The sequence below is a fragment of the Megalops cyprinoides genome, chromosome 4, assembly GCF_013368585.1.
Source record: "Megalops cyprinoides isolate fMegCyp1 chromosome 4, fMegCyp1.pri, whole genome shotgun sequence".
Taxonomy (NCBI): domain Eukaryota; kingdom Metazoa; phylum Chordata; class Actinopteri; order Elopiformes; family Megalopidae; genus Megalops; species Megalops cyprinoides.
In genome coordinates this window covers 25,349,401-25,366,189 of record NC_050586.1, presented here as the reverse complement: position 1 = coordinate 25,366,189, position 16,789 = coordinate 25,349,401, and the positions used below count along the sequence as shown (strand labels likewise).

The 16,789-nt window shown below is 44.4% G+C and overlaps 1 protein-coding gene across 2 annotated transcripts in view; it reads right to left on the bottom strand.

Moving 5' to 3' along the window:
• frmd3 (FERM domain containing 3) overlaps positions 1-16,722 on the bottom strand; it is a 40,530-nt gene extending 23,808 nt beyond the window's left edge. The window contains exon 1 of one of the 2 annotated variants that reach the window (XM_036527842.1): positions 16,240-16,722. In XM_036527842.1, the coding sequence (XP_036383735.1) occupies positions 16,240-16,344 (105 nt within the window). In that variant the 5' untranslated portion in view covers positions 16,345-16,722. The remainder of the gene's footprint in view (positions 1-16,239) is intronic. The other variant, XM_036527843.1, reaches the window with a different exon arrangement.
• Positions 16,723-16,789: the final 67 nt, after the last annotated feature.

Below are 16,789 nucleotides of genomic sequence, written 5' to 3'. Positions count from 1 at the left end.
TGACAGTCCCTTCAGGAGTGTTATATTAACTCATATGTGCTGGATTGATTGTTGATTAGTAACCTTGATCTTCAGAGGACTCCTGCCTGACAGCAGTGAAGAAATATGTTCCAGATGTTGATTTCCAGATGTCTGACACTGCTCATGAACAGTGTTACCCAGCACCCCCAATGCAGTTTCTTTTACAGTGACCATTATGCCAAACGTTAATCACCACGCACGAAAACACAGGCTCTCTCACACAAAGACACAAACACGCACACAGGGACACACAGGCGCGCGCGCGTGGGATGAATTTAAAATCCAGTAGCGATCAAAGCGGAGGTTTCGGCACAGTGTAGTTGTGGCAGTTTGAGCCCACGGCTGCCGGGCCAGCTTTCAGAGTTAATTAGTCGTTTGTTTCAACACCCCAGCATTATCGCACAGCCGCAGTGCTCGAAATCGCATGTCACAGAAATCAGCGATAAAAAAGCAAAGTTCTTCACATCTGTCAAAGGGAACCGGGCTGCGCGTGGTCGTCATGGGGACACTGCAGCAGTGACACGTGTTTCAGAAAGAAACGAGGAGGTACTGCTTGATCTCCTACACTGGACCCATATAGCTCACCAAACCCGCTCCTCTTCTGCGAAAAACACGCTTAGAAACGCTCTGCCGACAAACACGTTTTTGACAGCTCCGCAACATCTTAGAGAAACGCGTTTATAAATACTGTATACCTTGCCATCTGTGTGAATGTATAACCAGATAGCCACTTATTTATTTAGCTCGGGCGCTCAGCTTTTGAAAATACGTTTAATCATGACTTCATTTTTTTCTTTATGCCCAGAGCATTGACAATTTTAAAGCACTGATGCACTGAAAACACTCTGCTGTTTTATTTACCTTATTAACCATCTGATTAACACCTGTAATAAGAGGTGATTGAAGTTCCTGTCCAATTAATAACCACAATCAAGTAATCAAGATATGAGGCAGAATCAGCGGTACCTGCCTCTCTTTCAGCTACGTGGAACTTCAGGGCATCGCAGAATCCAGTGAATGACGTCGTGTGGCGTATGAGTAGAACCATTGGTTCTACCACTTTATCGGTTTGAACAACTAAAAAGTCAGGTGATCTTTCTCTTTCGTTGTACCTCTGCAATGACGAAAACTACTATCGCTATATCCAACAGAACCAAAATTCATATTTTAATTTGCATTAAATATTAACATAGCTGTGTTTTCACTTGATCTCCTTTAAAAAAATAGAGTGCTTTCAAATATTCACTCAGCACTTACAGTACATGTCAGAGAGAGTGTCAGGGGCTTGTGAGGGAACGCTGAAGTACTGTGGGTGGGCACTGGGCCTGGCGTGGCCGTCTCACTACACTGGAAATACAGGGCAGAAATAGAAGCAGTTATAAATAAAAGCAGTTAGTCTGGAGTTGTGTCTTAGTAACGGTCTAGCCATAACCTGCCCAGGGTAGCTCTCTTTCCCACAAATTGTGATGGTCACTGCCGTCATGGTCACAAATTGTGAAGGTCACTTCGTATCATAGGTGCCATTAGTAGTTACAAGTAGCATTCATGTAGGCATTGGACCACTTCCCCAGTGCCAGTGAAAAAGGGGAAACCTCTGGTCACATGATGCATTTTGTTGGTAGGGGGGACCAACTGCACAAAGACATATAGAGATATTGCATGATTAAGCAGCTAGAAAGAATTATTTATCCCAAGTGCTGTGAGCTTAAATTACTCCTCATGATTTCTGAAGATGCCCTTTGAATGAGCAAATGCCCCTCTCATAACAGCAGCCTCACCCAATATTCATGCTTAATGCATCAGACACAAATCCTCCCAGAATCCCCTGCTTAGTAGCCTCAATACAGCCAGCCCTGCCTGAGCATCGTGCCTTCCTTGTCTTCTTTCTTATGGTCTCTCTTCCGATGTTTTGGATTCTTGATTTAAGGGCTGAGAGTCGTGGAATAGTGCAGTCACAGACACTGAGAGAAGCAGCATTTTCTTCTCCCGGGGTCAATCCTCCGAACAGGAGCGAGTCGCACGCCACTGATGCTTTCCCCAAACCCAAGGAAGGTTTATGTAAGAAATCAAAGAAAAGACACAATATTGGGGTCTCACATTTTCTTCCTGTCTTTTCTTTTCCTCGGAAGGTAATGGGAAAACCAAGCCCTATTGGAAGTATTTTTATAAAGACCAAATATAGAATCTGCTTCTGAACATGAGACATTTTTAATGATCTGGTCTGCCTCTGACTGGCTCCGTCTTGTTCTTTTACCTTTGAACGGGCCAGTGAGTTTCACAGGATGCAGGTGGGTGTCCTTTGGTCTGCGTTTCTCAGAGTGCTGACAGCCGTCTGTTTCTACGGGAGACCAGGTACGGTCAGGTGATGGAAGGAGAGGAGGGAAGGCAAGAGTGGGAGCAGAGGTGATGGAGGGAGAGGAGGGGAGGTGAGGGTGGGAGCAGAGGTGATGGAGGGAGCGGAGGGGAGGCAAGAGTGGCAGCAGAGGTGATGGAGGGAGAGGAGGGAAGGCAAGAGTGGGAGCAGAGGTGATGGAGGGAGAGGAGGGGAGATGAGGGTGGGAGCAGAGGTGATGGAGGGAGAGGAGGGGAGGCAAGAGTGGCAGCAGAGGTGATGGAGGGAGAGGAGGGAAGGCAAGAGTGGGAGCAGAGGTGATGGAGAAGGAGGAGGGGAGGTGAGGGTAGGCGCAGCGTTCTGTCTTTCACGCTTGGCGGGGGCCGTTGGGGTCTCAGCAGATTGGATGGTAAATCAAGGTGGGACATATTTATCCTTTTACCACACATCCAGCTGTATGGTTTTGTCACCGACTGGATTAAAGGGATAAGATGGATGATGCCATTCCGTGTCTATAAAACATAACTTCCTCCCCCATCCCACTCCCTCCATCCCCCTGTCCCCTAGTCCCTGACACTAAAGAGAGCAGGGGATCGTGGGATTCCCACTACTTTGGGGCGCTGCTTAGGGAGGCCGTGGACAGTGGCTCAGAAAGTGTACAGCTTGTTTGGCTTAGGGATCGGCTCCATGGGCAGAGGGTGGCTCCTCTTTTCACAGAACACAAAGCCAGTTTCAGCCACACCCCAGAAGCTGACTTCTTCATGCACTCCCGTCTCACAGGTGCTGCTTACCCACTGATGCTTTCCTCCTTTTCTATCCTTGCCCTTTCCTCCGTTTCCGTTCTCTTTTTGTAGTCCTTGGATTTCCGTTGAATTCTTATTTAAAATATTAAAAAAGTTTGAGGTTTAAAAGGTTTGCAAACAAACCAGAAGCAGATTCAAAACCAACCAAACATGCAACTGCGACTGCAAACAAACCATTTCTGCTTAAAGAGATACATATTTAAGCAGAAATGAAAAACCACGTCAGCTTCAGCATCAGTGGTGCTCTAATTTTGCAGATTTTAGAGCTGATTTCAGAGAGAAGAGCCATTTATGTAGCACATTACAGTGCATTAAAGAAAGCTGACAGGACTGTTAGTTTGAATTGATTAAATGAGATGAAAAAACCCACCTTCTGGTGTCAAGGTAGGTAATCCACCCCTTCACCCTCTGAAGCAGTCAAGGTCTGGAGTGTGGGCCATAAATTATCTCCCTGACCTTGCAATTTCCCCCCTCACCCTAAAGATGCATCTACTGCTCATCACCCCCCCCACCACCAACACACACGCTCGCTTGCTCGCTCACTCACTCACTCACTCACTCACTCACTCACTCACTCACTCACTCACAGATCCTAAGACAACACAACCCAGCAACCAGTGCTACTGTGTGTGAGTGGGGAGGGTGAGGATGTGATGGTCTGTTCAGCAACATCTCACGGAATCATCTCCTCAGGGGTGCGGAATTATTCGTCTTTCATGGCACACCTGTGGCACCTCTGCTTTCAACAAACAGGAAGTCCTTAAACAAACAGCAAGTACTTCAGTAGACAGGAAATTCTTCCCATCCTTCTATCCTCAGACTACTTCTACATGAGCAACACCAGCACCAGGAGACAAGAGGTAAATTATGACATCACACAGAGAGATGGGGACCTCAGAAGGAGTGGGGGGGACAGGGTCCTGTATGGTCCACACAGGAAGTGGGGGTCGAAATTGGTAGTCTGGCCCTCTTGTGTGTCACACTGCCTTATGTCACACAGCTCCACCCCTTTTGACATGTCCAGGCCTGAACAAGCTTAAAATATGTTTCCACTCCTACCAGCACCTTAATGACACTGCAGCTCAGTGGTGGAGGTTAACAGAGGCTTTGTTGTAGCACAAAACAAGCAATATTCTCCAGTGTACAACAGAAATTAAATACTGAGCAGCAATATGGCACAAAAATTAAGCAACTGGGTGTTCAACCCAGAACAGTACAAACTCACGCAGGGAACTGAATTGAATTGCTTCAGTATAAATTGATATGTAAAGCTATACCAAGTTCCCTGGAATAGAGGAATGAATAATCAAAAATAATAACAAATGACTAGTTATGATACATCTGCATAGATTACTATCTTTCACTTTCTCTCTCTTGGCCCCCAGCTCAAGCCCCCTCACCCCCTTTTCCTGTCCACCCCCGAGACTCCGCTGAGCAATAACGCCACCTTCATGAATGATTCATCATCTTTTGCTTGGTACGCTACGCGGGCCTAATGGATGCTTACGTGAAAGAGAGTATAAATAACATCAGTGAAACTCACAGCACTTTAATTCTTTTGTTCCTGTTTTTTTCTGTCTGTTGGGGTGATGTGTGCAACTAGACAGTAGAGTAAGGTCTGGTCACATTGACCTGAAGCTCAAACTAAAAGAGTCAGCAGCAAATCATTGCATGTAGAGCTGGAGAAAAACAAGAGAAAAACATCGGCATGAGTTCACTGGAGCCACCTGGACAGACAACAGTGTGAGGGCACCATACATCACACTAATCACACTACAGACAACAGTAAGCCATCACACTACAGACGACTAAACTATCACACTGCAGGCCTCTCTGTAAATGCTTACACCACAGACTGTCCTGTCTGTTCTTCCACCTTCTTTGGCGTTTACAGAGGAGAAACAGCGCGGGGAGAGACTGGCCGTGCATAACAAGTACACAGGTGTTTCCAGGCCAGCGAATAAACAGCCCAGTTCTGGTATGACAGTATCCCTGGGGGATCAGCCAATCAGGAGCTGCGATGGCCCCCGGCAGTGTCGCTCAGCAGCTGGCATTTCCCAAAGGCCAAACTGTTTGCTGTTTTCATTTCTACAGTGTTATACCTGTAGAGAGAACCCTTCACCCCTCTGTCCAGTCCTGTATCCTTGCCCTCTAGCCCTCTGTCCAGTCCTGTGTCGTGTTCCATTCCTGCTGCTGTATCTATCACTGTCACCTTGTCTAATGTGAATGAGAGAACCAAGGAAAATCCCCTCCATGTGGAACACCAGGGAAAGTAGTAGATACATTAATGATTTGCTCACAATCCATGACCCATCTGTTGCAACTCACAGTTCATGACATCACAGTAATCTATGAGGAGAGCACTCCACACAGTGAGTGCTACAGTGGCCTCTTGAGAGAGATGATGAGCAGCGTAGAGTATACCTCTCTAACCCACCTTATCTACACACTACAGAAGGGAGAGAGAGAGCTGCAAACACACCTGAGATTTAAGTAGGGAAACCCTGACTCGCTACACAGCATGCGTAAGCTTTTCACACCTCAGAGTGGTAAACTGAACGAGGGCCTTTTTGATTCACACTGTTCCTCCCTGCAAAGACACAATAAGCATGCTGCTTCTGAGTCTTCTGGAGCTGTCTCTGTGGTGCGGTGCAAGCATCGGCGCTCATTCCGATCAGCATGTATCTCTCAAATCACATTAGTGCTGGGAGGAACACGGGGTACAGAGAAATGCATCTTTACAGTCAATCAGAAACTAAAAACAACAAAGTGTAAACTGATCTCAGTTCAGTCATCACAGCCCTCCAGTAAAGAGCCACATCTCTAAACACCTCTCTTGAATTATAATCTCCTGGAAGCAGCAATAATGATTAGGGATTTCAGAGGTCAGTATGTGGCCAAGGGATGACCTGCCAGACACACTGCCTTTCTCTTCCCAGTGTATTTGTCCCCCGCCCTCGCCAGGCACCAAATGGTCTGATCTGGGGAGGATGAGGTCATCTCAGTGTCCCCCCCCCCCCCCCTCTATTAAGTGGACTATTCCAGTGGAAATGAGGCAGAACCATACAGTCTCCCACGGGATGGAGTGGAATCAGGTATCTTTGGGTCACCTTGGACATTGCAGAGGAAAATGCTGAGGTCAACCTCTCCTCCCACAGACATGGCGCACTGGGCTTGTCTTTCATCTACATGAACACATTTTCTTTCTCTGTGTTTCTGTCTCACATGAGAGCTAAAGAGAGCAATATTATTATTGGTGCTTTGAACAAATTAAGACTGTTCCCTTAGTCAGTTTCCTTTACAGACACACTGGTCATTTCTTATTATATTAGAAATGTAAAAGTGGGGCAGAATTTGCCAGAGACTAATTAGATATGGACATAATCTGGCAGAAACGCATTATATAGGAACAAATATTGAGAGACAAGTACAGCCGGTCAGAACGTGAGAAGCCCTGTCAGGTTTGCAGTGGTTCTGAAATAGAACAGCTTCTCAGGTGTGAGTAACAGGCAGAAAGACAATATCACCCCTCCAGAGCACTCACTCAGCAATGTCGCACACATAAAATGCAGAAACATCTCTCTCACACACACATTCATATGTATAAACATCTCTCTCACACACACACATATATATACAAACATCTCTCACACACACATACTTATGTGCAGAGACTCCGTATGCCCAGGTTTCAGGTCTTCCATTTCTCTCAATTCACTTCCTGTTCTATTTGCTATAGCATTTGCATGTACACAACTAATAAATACAACATCAATCATAAAAGATATTTCTGTGGAATAAAAAGTGAACCATAAAAACTAAAACAACATTTTTAACAATAATAGTGACTTTAATTAGTAAAGCACTTTTCAAAAAATTGTCAAGGCAGCCATAAGACAAGATAGAAGCGATATGGAAAGAAAAAACTTACACAATGGAAAAACAGAACATTCAGACCAAGGAAAACAAAACATTCTAAAACTATGAGTGATACGAACCATGAAAAACAAAAATTATAAAAGCAGAGAGAAGGCAGATAGATACAGATATACACATGCTATACACGCATTTGTATATGTGCTTGTATTTGTGTATTTGTGTACATATATGTATGTGTATGTATATGTATAAGTATAACCTGAGATATTATTCGGTGCTCACCTTTTGGTATTTACTATTCCATGTGATCCTGCAAGCATTCTGCTAGCATCAAAGGATCATGGGACTGAATGCCTGAATGCACAGTGGGACACACCTCTCTCACCCTACACAGAACATGTGGGAGGAGTCTCACTACCAACCAATGAAAAGCAGTTTTGCTTCCTGTCTGACTGAAAATCTTCATTTGATCAGAAGAGCTAGTCCTCCAGGGCTGTGCATAATCCAAATTACAATGCTTTCTTTTTACTCTCCCAGCATGCACTGCTTCAAGCATCTCTGTGTTGCTCCCAACAGATAAGTCGGGCTCTGCTACATCTCCCCCGGCGACAGGCTGGCATCACATCCACAAGCAGGTTACAGCTCCATATGAGGCAAAAATTAAAATGTCAGCCAAAACGCTCCGGGAACGATTTAAAAAAATATGCTTGGCTAAGAACGTGTGTGCGTGTGCGTGATTCACAGAGGCAGTAAACTAGTAGAGGAGAATGGACCTTGTCAGGTAGATGTTTTTCACATCAGGTCAACATTTGAGAATGTTCTGATCAAGGCGGTATGCAAACAGACGATTCTTTAAAAAATGGCCTGCTCTTGATTCTCTCTGTAGACTCCTGCATGCGCGAGGGTGACAAAGACATTAATGTCATTAGACATGGAACAACATCAAAGACTCAAGCAATTCAGAGCATGATTCATTCTCCACTAGGGAACACATAAATCTAATTTTAAACAACACAGTATGATGACTGCGTATGTCTGTTGTACGAACGTAGTAAAGGCACGAATGTTAATCAAGAAATCAAGAAGTGTCTCATATACAATGAACAAAAATGAAAATCACTGTTCATTTCCCTTGCTAATTCAAAAATTCACACTTAAATTTCAAAAGACTGAAATGTTGCCCTATACCTTCGATAAAACAAAAAACAACTTAATAGTTTATAACGTCCAATATGAGGATCTGAATGAGAGGAGAGACCCATTTCCAGAAGGCAGACACAATGAATCAAACTCACTACCTCTTTATTAATGAACGCTAATTAGGCTTCATTAACACACAGTCTTGGATATTCAAGTTTTAGCTGCAGCCATGCATCACAGAAACTTGTAATGAAGCTGTACTGTCCTCCATGTTTCCTCTGAGCTGCAGAGGGGGCGCAGGTTTCGATTTAGGCCTCATATTGAGTGAAACTCGATCCCAGAATCCACAGGATCAGCGGTCCTCGTGGTCAAGTACATGCACCATGCACACTTCCTGCTTCCTGTGATATCAGCACACCCCAGCAGCTTCTCCCCTCTCTCTGACTCCCCCAGGGAGAGAGCTTCTTATCCTTCTTTGGATTGGTGTCCATTACAGCTGAGATGGGCCAGTAATTGGCTTAAAAGCCATTTGCAAAGAGCGAGGCCCATTACAGCTTAGGGAAGGTTTATTGTTCAAACCCGGGCTGTGATCCTGCCTGAGGCTGGTTCAATGAAAACAGGTACACTCAGAGAAGACACCAATTCACACCACATGTGATTTACATGCACAAATAATTACACCATCTCATTTCTGTTTGAATAATTACGCTCCATTCATTGCTCTACGCTACATTACTTCTATTCAATAGATGCTTTTATTCAGAGTGACTTACATAGGATTCAATTTTTTGAATGCTTTCCATTTATACAGCCGGATATTTACTAAGACAGTTCTGGGTTAAGTATCTTGCCCAGGGGTACGACAGCAGTGCCCCAGCAGGGAATCAAACCAGCAACCTTTCGGTTATAATCCCTGCTCCTTACCACTATGCTATACTGCTGCCCCTCTAAAGCCGGCTATTCCATGTAAATGAAATTACATATGTACCATGTGGAAATGTGTAATTACACAGTAGTAAGTGTGATTTTCAGCAATGCGTCACTGTCCAACAGGTCAGTCACATGCTACCCTCCCTCCAAGCACTTCACTTCTGTCCGTTTGAGGAAACAAAATGAAGCTTACATTTGAAAAGACAGAATAAAACCTTAAATTCGAGGAAGGAGAATGAACCCCTTAAATGGGAGCGCATCCCTTCGGCTCAGAATACTCCAGCAGAAACAGCTCTGAGACACTGCAGTTCAGAGAGCTTCATTTTACGGTTGTTGATGTTTGATGATTTTGTGTCCTAGTTCTGAGAGGGGAATAGTGAGTGGGTTTATCCACAGCCTGTGAGCAGTCCAAGCAGAGTCACAACACAGGCGATACTACATCTGCAGACTACATGACTGTCTGTCTGTCCAATTCATCTCTCTGACCTTTCCCATTTTCGCCCACTAGCCCCACTGAGGCAATTTCAATAGCCTGAGATGCTCAGATGTGCTTGTAAAACAAGCCGTTTATCGTGTTTTTCTAATTATGGCTAATCAGTGTATTATCCAGACTCTATCAGTCGGAGGCAGGCAGCTGGGCCCCCATCGCTCTGCAGTCCCATGAATGTCAGGCAGGACAGGTCCAAGAAAATCCTTTAGTCAGCTTTAGAAAACATCAAAGAAGAGAACAGCGATGGATAAATATAGAAACATGGCTATATTTAGCCAAGCACAATAGAGCCCTGAAACATGAGCACAGCACGCTTATGAATTTGAATAGAAATATAAAGACAAGGTGACATTATGTAGGAATGAATATATTACAGAAACATAAGCCTGGGGCTATTCTGGGTGGCAGTTACGCTGACAGGGAAATGGTGTGTATATATGATACGGACCAAAAGGCACTGAGAACACCAACCCCAACCCCCCCAATCCTCTATTCAGCTTTAAGTCCCAATGTCTCCATCTCTCTTAGTCTGAAACTCTCCATCTTTCTCTTTCTCTGTCTCAATCTCTCTACCTCTCTCTCTCTCTCTCAGTCTTAATGCCTCCATCTCTCAGTGGCTCATCATCTCTCATTTCTAATTCTCCTCAGCTCTCCCTCTCTCTCCATCTCAGTTGATCCATTCATATATTTTTAATATTTAAACATGATTTATTACTGTTAGATTCCAGGGTGTGGCCAAGGCAACAAGTAGAAATGGTTGTTCACAGAAATAGAATATAAAACAGCAAAAGTACAATGTGGTAATGGTCTTAATACCAACACTGAATTGTCTCATTTCTGTTTTCCTCTCTTTAAACTGACTCGGCCAACTCAGGTATACATTGATCTCAGACCATGTTCCTCTCAGACACAGGCACACTAAGGCCCATGCACACTCACTATAATATAGTATACACACTCACAGATGTACAAACATGCTCACTGTACTGTACACACACACACACACACACACACACACACAGTCATAGGGGAATGTGTAGTAGTACAGTCATGGCCTGAGGAGGGAAAGGTGATCTTCATTAATGATGCATCACCTGTCTGTGAGACTCCTCTCACTATCACCGAGATACTGAGACACTGAGGCTGTATGAAAATAATGCTGTAAGACAGGCACTGAGATAGAGAGATAGAGAGACAGAGGGACACTGAGACACACTTCATCTTACAGCACTAAACTGGACAGGCATATCTGTCCAGCATTCTTCTTGGCAGATCTCAGGTTGCTTCCAAATCAATGTGGTTGATTTAAAACTGGCCTTGGTCTGATTAGGCTGTCGCAGGATTCCCTAGTATGGGATTATTAATGAAGCGCTCAGCGCAGCATGCCACCTTCCGCAGGAAGAGGCTCCAGACCCTGCTGAGTTTACATCTCCCAGCCCGCCCTCAGCAGACAGAGGCCAGCCAGGAGCATGCTAACATCTGCACAGAGTAGCTAACACGTGAGCAACACACACAGACACACACACACACACACACACCCACAGACACACACACACCACTCACACGTGCACACACATGTACACATGACACACTAGACAGTTTTTAAACATGCTTCTCCTCTTCACTGGGGGGTTATCATGTTTTTGAGGATGATCAACTCCAGGGATGATATGTTGGGAAAGGCAAGATAATAGGCTATTGGAAAACGGGAGACAACATAGATATGCCTGCAAATTCACCTGCCTTTACTAAAGTAAAGTGTTGTTCTGAAACACAGCAATGTTGCACTCCTGAATCCGTGTGCTGCAAGATGATTATGCAGTTAACCTTCACTGCAGAACCGGGCCACTGCAAAGGTCAGCCCGCGATGAACTGACCCACTTCCCACAACAAAACCTCACTGTTCACCACCAGAACTGCCCTCCACAAAACATTTTATAACTCCAAACATCACTCACTCATACATTCTGTAAAAATGTTGCCAAAACCAAGCAGACAACAATAAAGGCATGATATATATGAGCAAAGACCTCAGAGAAGCACGACCAGTGCAACATAAGGAGATAAAGCAGGCCTCTCTGCCTCGCAGTCAGTGTGCACTGAAACTCTAAACAGAGCCAATAACGACCACAAGCGATACTGACATGTTACCTTGTTATCATTTCAGCTGATTCAGGTCAAATGATAGCCCGACCTGTGATATTAAAACAAAAAATTCATACTAAATATGGACACTCTGCCATAACTTCTGTAACATCAGACAGAGGTGGCCAGAGGTGCTGGGGTCATTCTGAAGGGAGCAAGGTCTGTCTGACTCAACCTCCAGGTTCGGGAAAGGACAGACACACACACGTTCACATGTGAGATGAAAGGCCCTAACCAATCCACAGTCTCCCAGTCACAAATGGAATTATGGATTTGATCTTTCGAATTATACATCCACCCACACACACACACACACGTGTATCACCCGAATCCAAAATCTGGTCAAAACCTTCCTCCTCCTAAGGAAAATATTGTCATCGCACATTTTGCTGCTCACTGCTACGGTTGCTCCAATGGCGATCGACGATGTTATACTCCCAACGACGAACGGTAGAAATTTTTTAACAAGTTACCAGCTCTCCATTTCTGTACGATGTTTGCTCATCTATTATCATAGAAAAAGATAATCTGAGGAGTATGATGCAATCCAATCTCTATCCCGCATTTTCCTCCAGCCTTAAACGGAAATGAGAGCACAAAAAAAAAAAAAAACAGTTGCCTTGAGAGCAGTCAGTTCTTATACAGATCTGGAATGGCAGGCTAGGTATTTACTACCTGAGAGCTCATACTGTCTATCTCTGTTCCCGAATCCTGCAAAGCCCACCAGGTGATGAACTCCAAGTGCCCATGTAAATCGGCCGTGTTGGTTCCTTTCGAAGATATTGCCATTGCCAGGCTAACATTGGTAAGATCTTTACATTCCCCTTTTGGTTTGGTATGAAACAAAAAATGCCCAAAGTGGCACAGTGGCATTTCATTTCCAGGCTTCATGCATAGATCTTGTGTGTAGCAGAAACACAGTCTTTGTCATATAGTAGTAGCTGAACAGGGAAGTGGAAATTAGTAGTAACTTAAGGTTTGTAAATAATTAGGCTACACATAGCCAACCCCTATTAAAGACACTTATGTGAAAATATCTTTTGTGGCAGCAAAAGGAACATTTTCATCAAACGTGTACAAATGCTACAAACATCAAGGACAGCTTGGTTTGGTTTCAAAGACCACGATGCAAGTATTTCAATCAAAGATTTCCTCGGAATTTTCACAATCCATAAAAACCCCAAGACATTTAAAAAGAGAGGCTGTTGACTAAAAATAACCGTTATATGATCTGTGGAGAGTTTGTCATTGTGTCTGGTGTGACATCTCCACCGCCGCGTTTGATTATCTTAAGAGCATCGTGTCTCTGTGCCAAATGGAACACGATGTCATCTGACCTTGGAGGAGGCCTCAGTTTGTTTCAGGCTGGAATACCTGTCTTTCAGGATGGGAGTAGCACATTCTTAGCACCACACGGCCCAAAGTGACTTCAAATCACAGCTATTCTGCGTTTGTACTTTCGTAACATGATCATATCATTTCATGTAAATGACAACTTCATCAAAATATAAAGTTCTGTTTCTTAGCATGGAGTTCAGTAGGTATGCATACTGAAAAGCTTAAGAAGGACTGAAGGAGAGTCTACTTCATCTGCTATACATGACTCTTCAAAACACTTCAGTTCAAACTAAGTGTAGACCTACCTTTCTTATAGTTTTGCTTGGCTACAGAGCTCAGAATACACTGTGAGACTGGTGTTCCTATGTCTGCCTGTTAACAAGTGGTGAACTTACTGATAAAGTGAAAGAGTATAAACCTCATTTGCAAGGGGAGTGCTAGACTAATGGGTTCAGGGTTTTATATGAGGATTAGATAGACTCAAGTAGGTTAGAAAACCAGTGAATAGATTTCTAATTAGCTCGTGTTCTTAGTTATTAAAACAAATAAAGAGCCTTTCAAAATGGAAGCCTTCTATCTTAACAGCAGAGAAGAGTTGTTACTTTTTAAATGTGTAAGTGTATCATTTGAGGAAAGACTCTGAAATCAAAGGCCCCAAAATATGATATATACAGGGTATATATCATATAGCTCTCACCTGGCTGTGGCTGCCTCTACCTGTAACTCCAGGGGGCAGGAGCTGCAGGACCTTCACTGTCAGACACCTGTGTGCTGCTCCAGCCCTTCTGCTCAACTTGGCTTTTATATTTTACTAGCAATACAACATGTAATGTAATATCACATGAATAATAATATCATGTTAATAACGTAATATTTTAACAATGTAATATTCACTAATGTAATATTTATTATTAAAGTAATGTATTAGAAATGTGTTTGCTAGTAAGTTCCCTATTTTTACTCCCCATAACCCAGACCTCACTGCATGGGCTAAACATATGCACCTCAGGGGCGGAGTTACCAGCATAGCTCCATCCAAAGCTCATGACATGCCAACAGCAGGCTGTTTGGATGGACGTCACCCCATCCGGTGCAGACCTCCTGTTGCCCCGGCAACGCAGTCACTCCACAAACTCACAAACAACCCCAGAAGAACCCACTCACTCTGCAAGTTTGAAAGAAACTGTCCATTTATTTCACTGGTTCGGTCCTTTTATCTGTGGGTGACCTACATTTCTCTGGAAAAATAAGCTGCTCCAGCGTTGGGAGAAAAGATTGTTGTTGTTAGCAGGAACTGTGCGTCTGTGTGGATGATCATAAAATATGCATTGGGTATGGGCAGAGGAACAGGACCCATTAAGCCTTTATGATTGCTTAAAAAATGTATACGACTAAACACAACTTCCCCCCATTAGGCCAGCAGTGCAGAGGTCGCAGCTCTTTAAAGATTAACGCAGGAATCTATATGGGCTCAGCATGTTAGATCTGCCAGATACAACCATGTACAGTTTAGTGGCTACACGTGTGACAGCACTGTCCTTGATCGTGCCCCACCCCCACCCCCACCCCTGTTGTCTGTTGATCGATCCTGGATGTGTGTGGAAACAGATGCCATCAGCGTCCGGGTCGGTTCAGACCCGAGGCAGGTCTAGCTCACACTGGAGAGAGGGCCACTCACATGGCCGTTACCAAGCAGTAACCAGCTGGACCTATTGGATCGTACCACTCTGTCAGGAAAGGAGGGGATTCTTACCCCCCTTATTAAAAAATCATTGGAGACTCTTAGGGGGTAGGATATCAGCTCTTTGTGGAGAGACTGCCCTGCTCTTTGATTAGAATCTAACATTACTAACTCAGCTCAGTGGCTATCCATATCAGTAGGCTGAAGCCAGTAGGCTTAGGGATACAGGCCTCTGATGCCCAGCCGTCCATCAGCGTATCCATAGAAACCACCCATAATGGGAATGACAGTGGTGTGAGTCCAGTCCTCACACAGATGAAGAGTTTGGTGCCCAGTTAACATCTCATCCAACACCTACATCCAGCACATCACATCCATCACATCCAGCTCTCGAAATTTTAATATCTTTAAATGACAGATGAGTTAACTGTTTAAATTCAGCACCGAGTGCCCTGACAGTTCAGTATTCACTCTTGTTCAGATCATGAGCTGGGTACATTCTGATCCAGAATAAAGGGTAAAGTCCAGTCTATAAGACCTGGGTCCACCACACCTACCACACCCAAGAACTTCACCACCCCAACCACGCCCCACCACACCCATGCAATGACACATCAACACCTCACAGTGCTGCCCCCCCCCCCCCCCAGGACAACCTCACATACAGTCAGACAATTCATCACTAAACTGTTTGATCAGAAGTTCCATTCACAGCATTTATGACTTCACATTCGAAACACTGCCTCCTGCTTCTCGTTCTGAACTGCAGTCATTTTTCTTTGAAATACAATCAAGAATAGTCTAAGGAACAGAGTAACTCAAGCAAAACCACACCCATCAATATCTACCTAGAATCTTGTCTCCAGTGCTTAACTTTATTTAGCTTGCAAGCAGAGCTGCCAGGCAAAACTGGCCAAGAACAATTTGTCGGAACTCCCTGCTCATCCACTTCAAAAAGTGGGCTTGAGGTAAACGCTTACATTTCACTCTTCGCTCTCAGGTGCGGGCACAAGAGAGAGCAAGACACAAAATATTTCATTTATAAGAAACAAATATTTCACATAAGCTTCACAGAACACATTCAATGCTGGATGGATGTACTAATTGCTGTTCTATGGTATCTCCTCCAAACTGCGTGTGGCCTTTAACCTATCTACACTATGCTTTGTAAACCAACCATTGAAGACGAAGGCATACATTGTAAAATACAGAGCGTCAAAATGTTCCCGGCAAAGAGGCTTCGTTTAGTAACACTGACAGGGCACAGCAAACAATAACACATCCTCGCCTGTTTGTTACACGAGCATGGCACGGTCAACAACACTCGGTTTCATTACTGCAAATAACACATTCGCATGCTACCTGGACCGTAGAATGGACTGGTGCGTTTGATCATTTCACGCTTCATGATAATTGGAATTAAAAGCTCAGCACGCGGGAAGACACCGCAGAATCAGTTCAAGTCATACAATGTTCATACCTGAATGCTGCACGAGATCTCCGTATCGTCCAGCAGCCGCACCGTGCACTGGATCTCCTGGTTTAGAGACCGGATGCTTGAAGTGCGAAAGCGAAGCATTTTCATTCTTCTTTCTTTATTTTCCTTATTCTACATGACAGAGCAGAGACCTCGGTAACAACGGGCGGACACTAAGCAGCAAGCGGACACACTGTTGTAAAATGCTGTCTGATGAATGAGGCGGTAAACATTCGCAGTTCGTAAGATACGGGAATGAGACTCGATGCCTTGTTTCTGGAATGGGAGAGTGTGCTGTTACTCCCTCCCTCCCTGTCTCTGCTCTCTGCTCTCTCTCGCTCGCTCGCGTTTCTGCCCGGGTCTGTGTGATTGTCTCCATCTACAGGGAGCTACATTGCGCGTCTCCCTCATTAATACAACCTATAGCTCCTGAAGTGACCACAGAAGGCCACTGATCATTTGCAATACAAGTGAAGGCTACCCTTCGTCGGGATTCAGAAGCCATTTGTGCCTAAAGCGTAGGAACATGATGTACTTGTTAATAATAGATGAT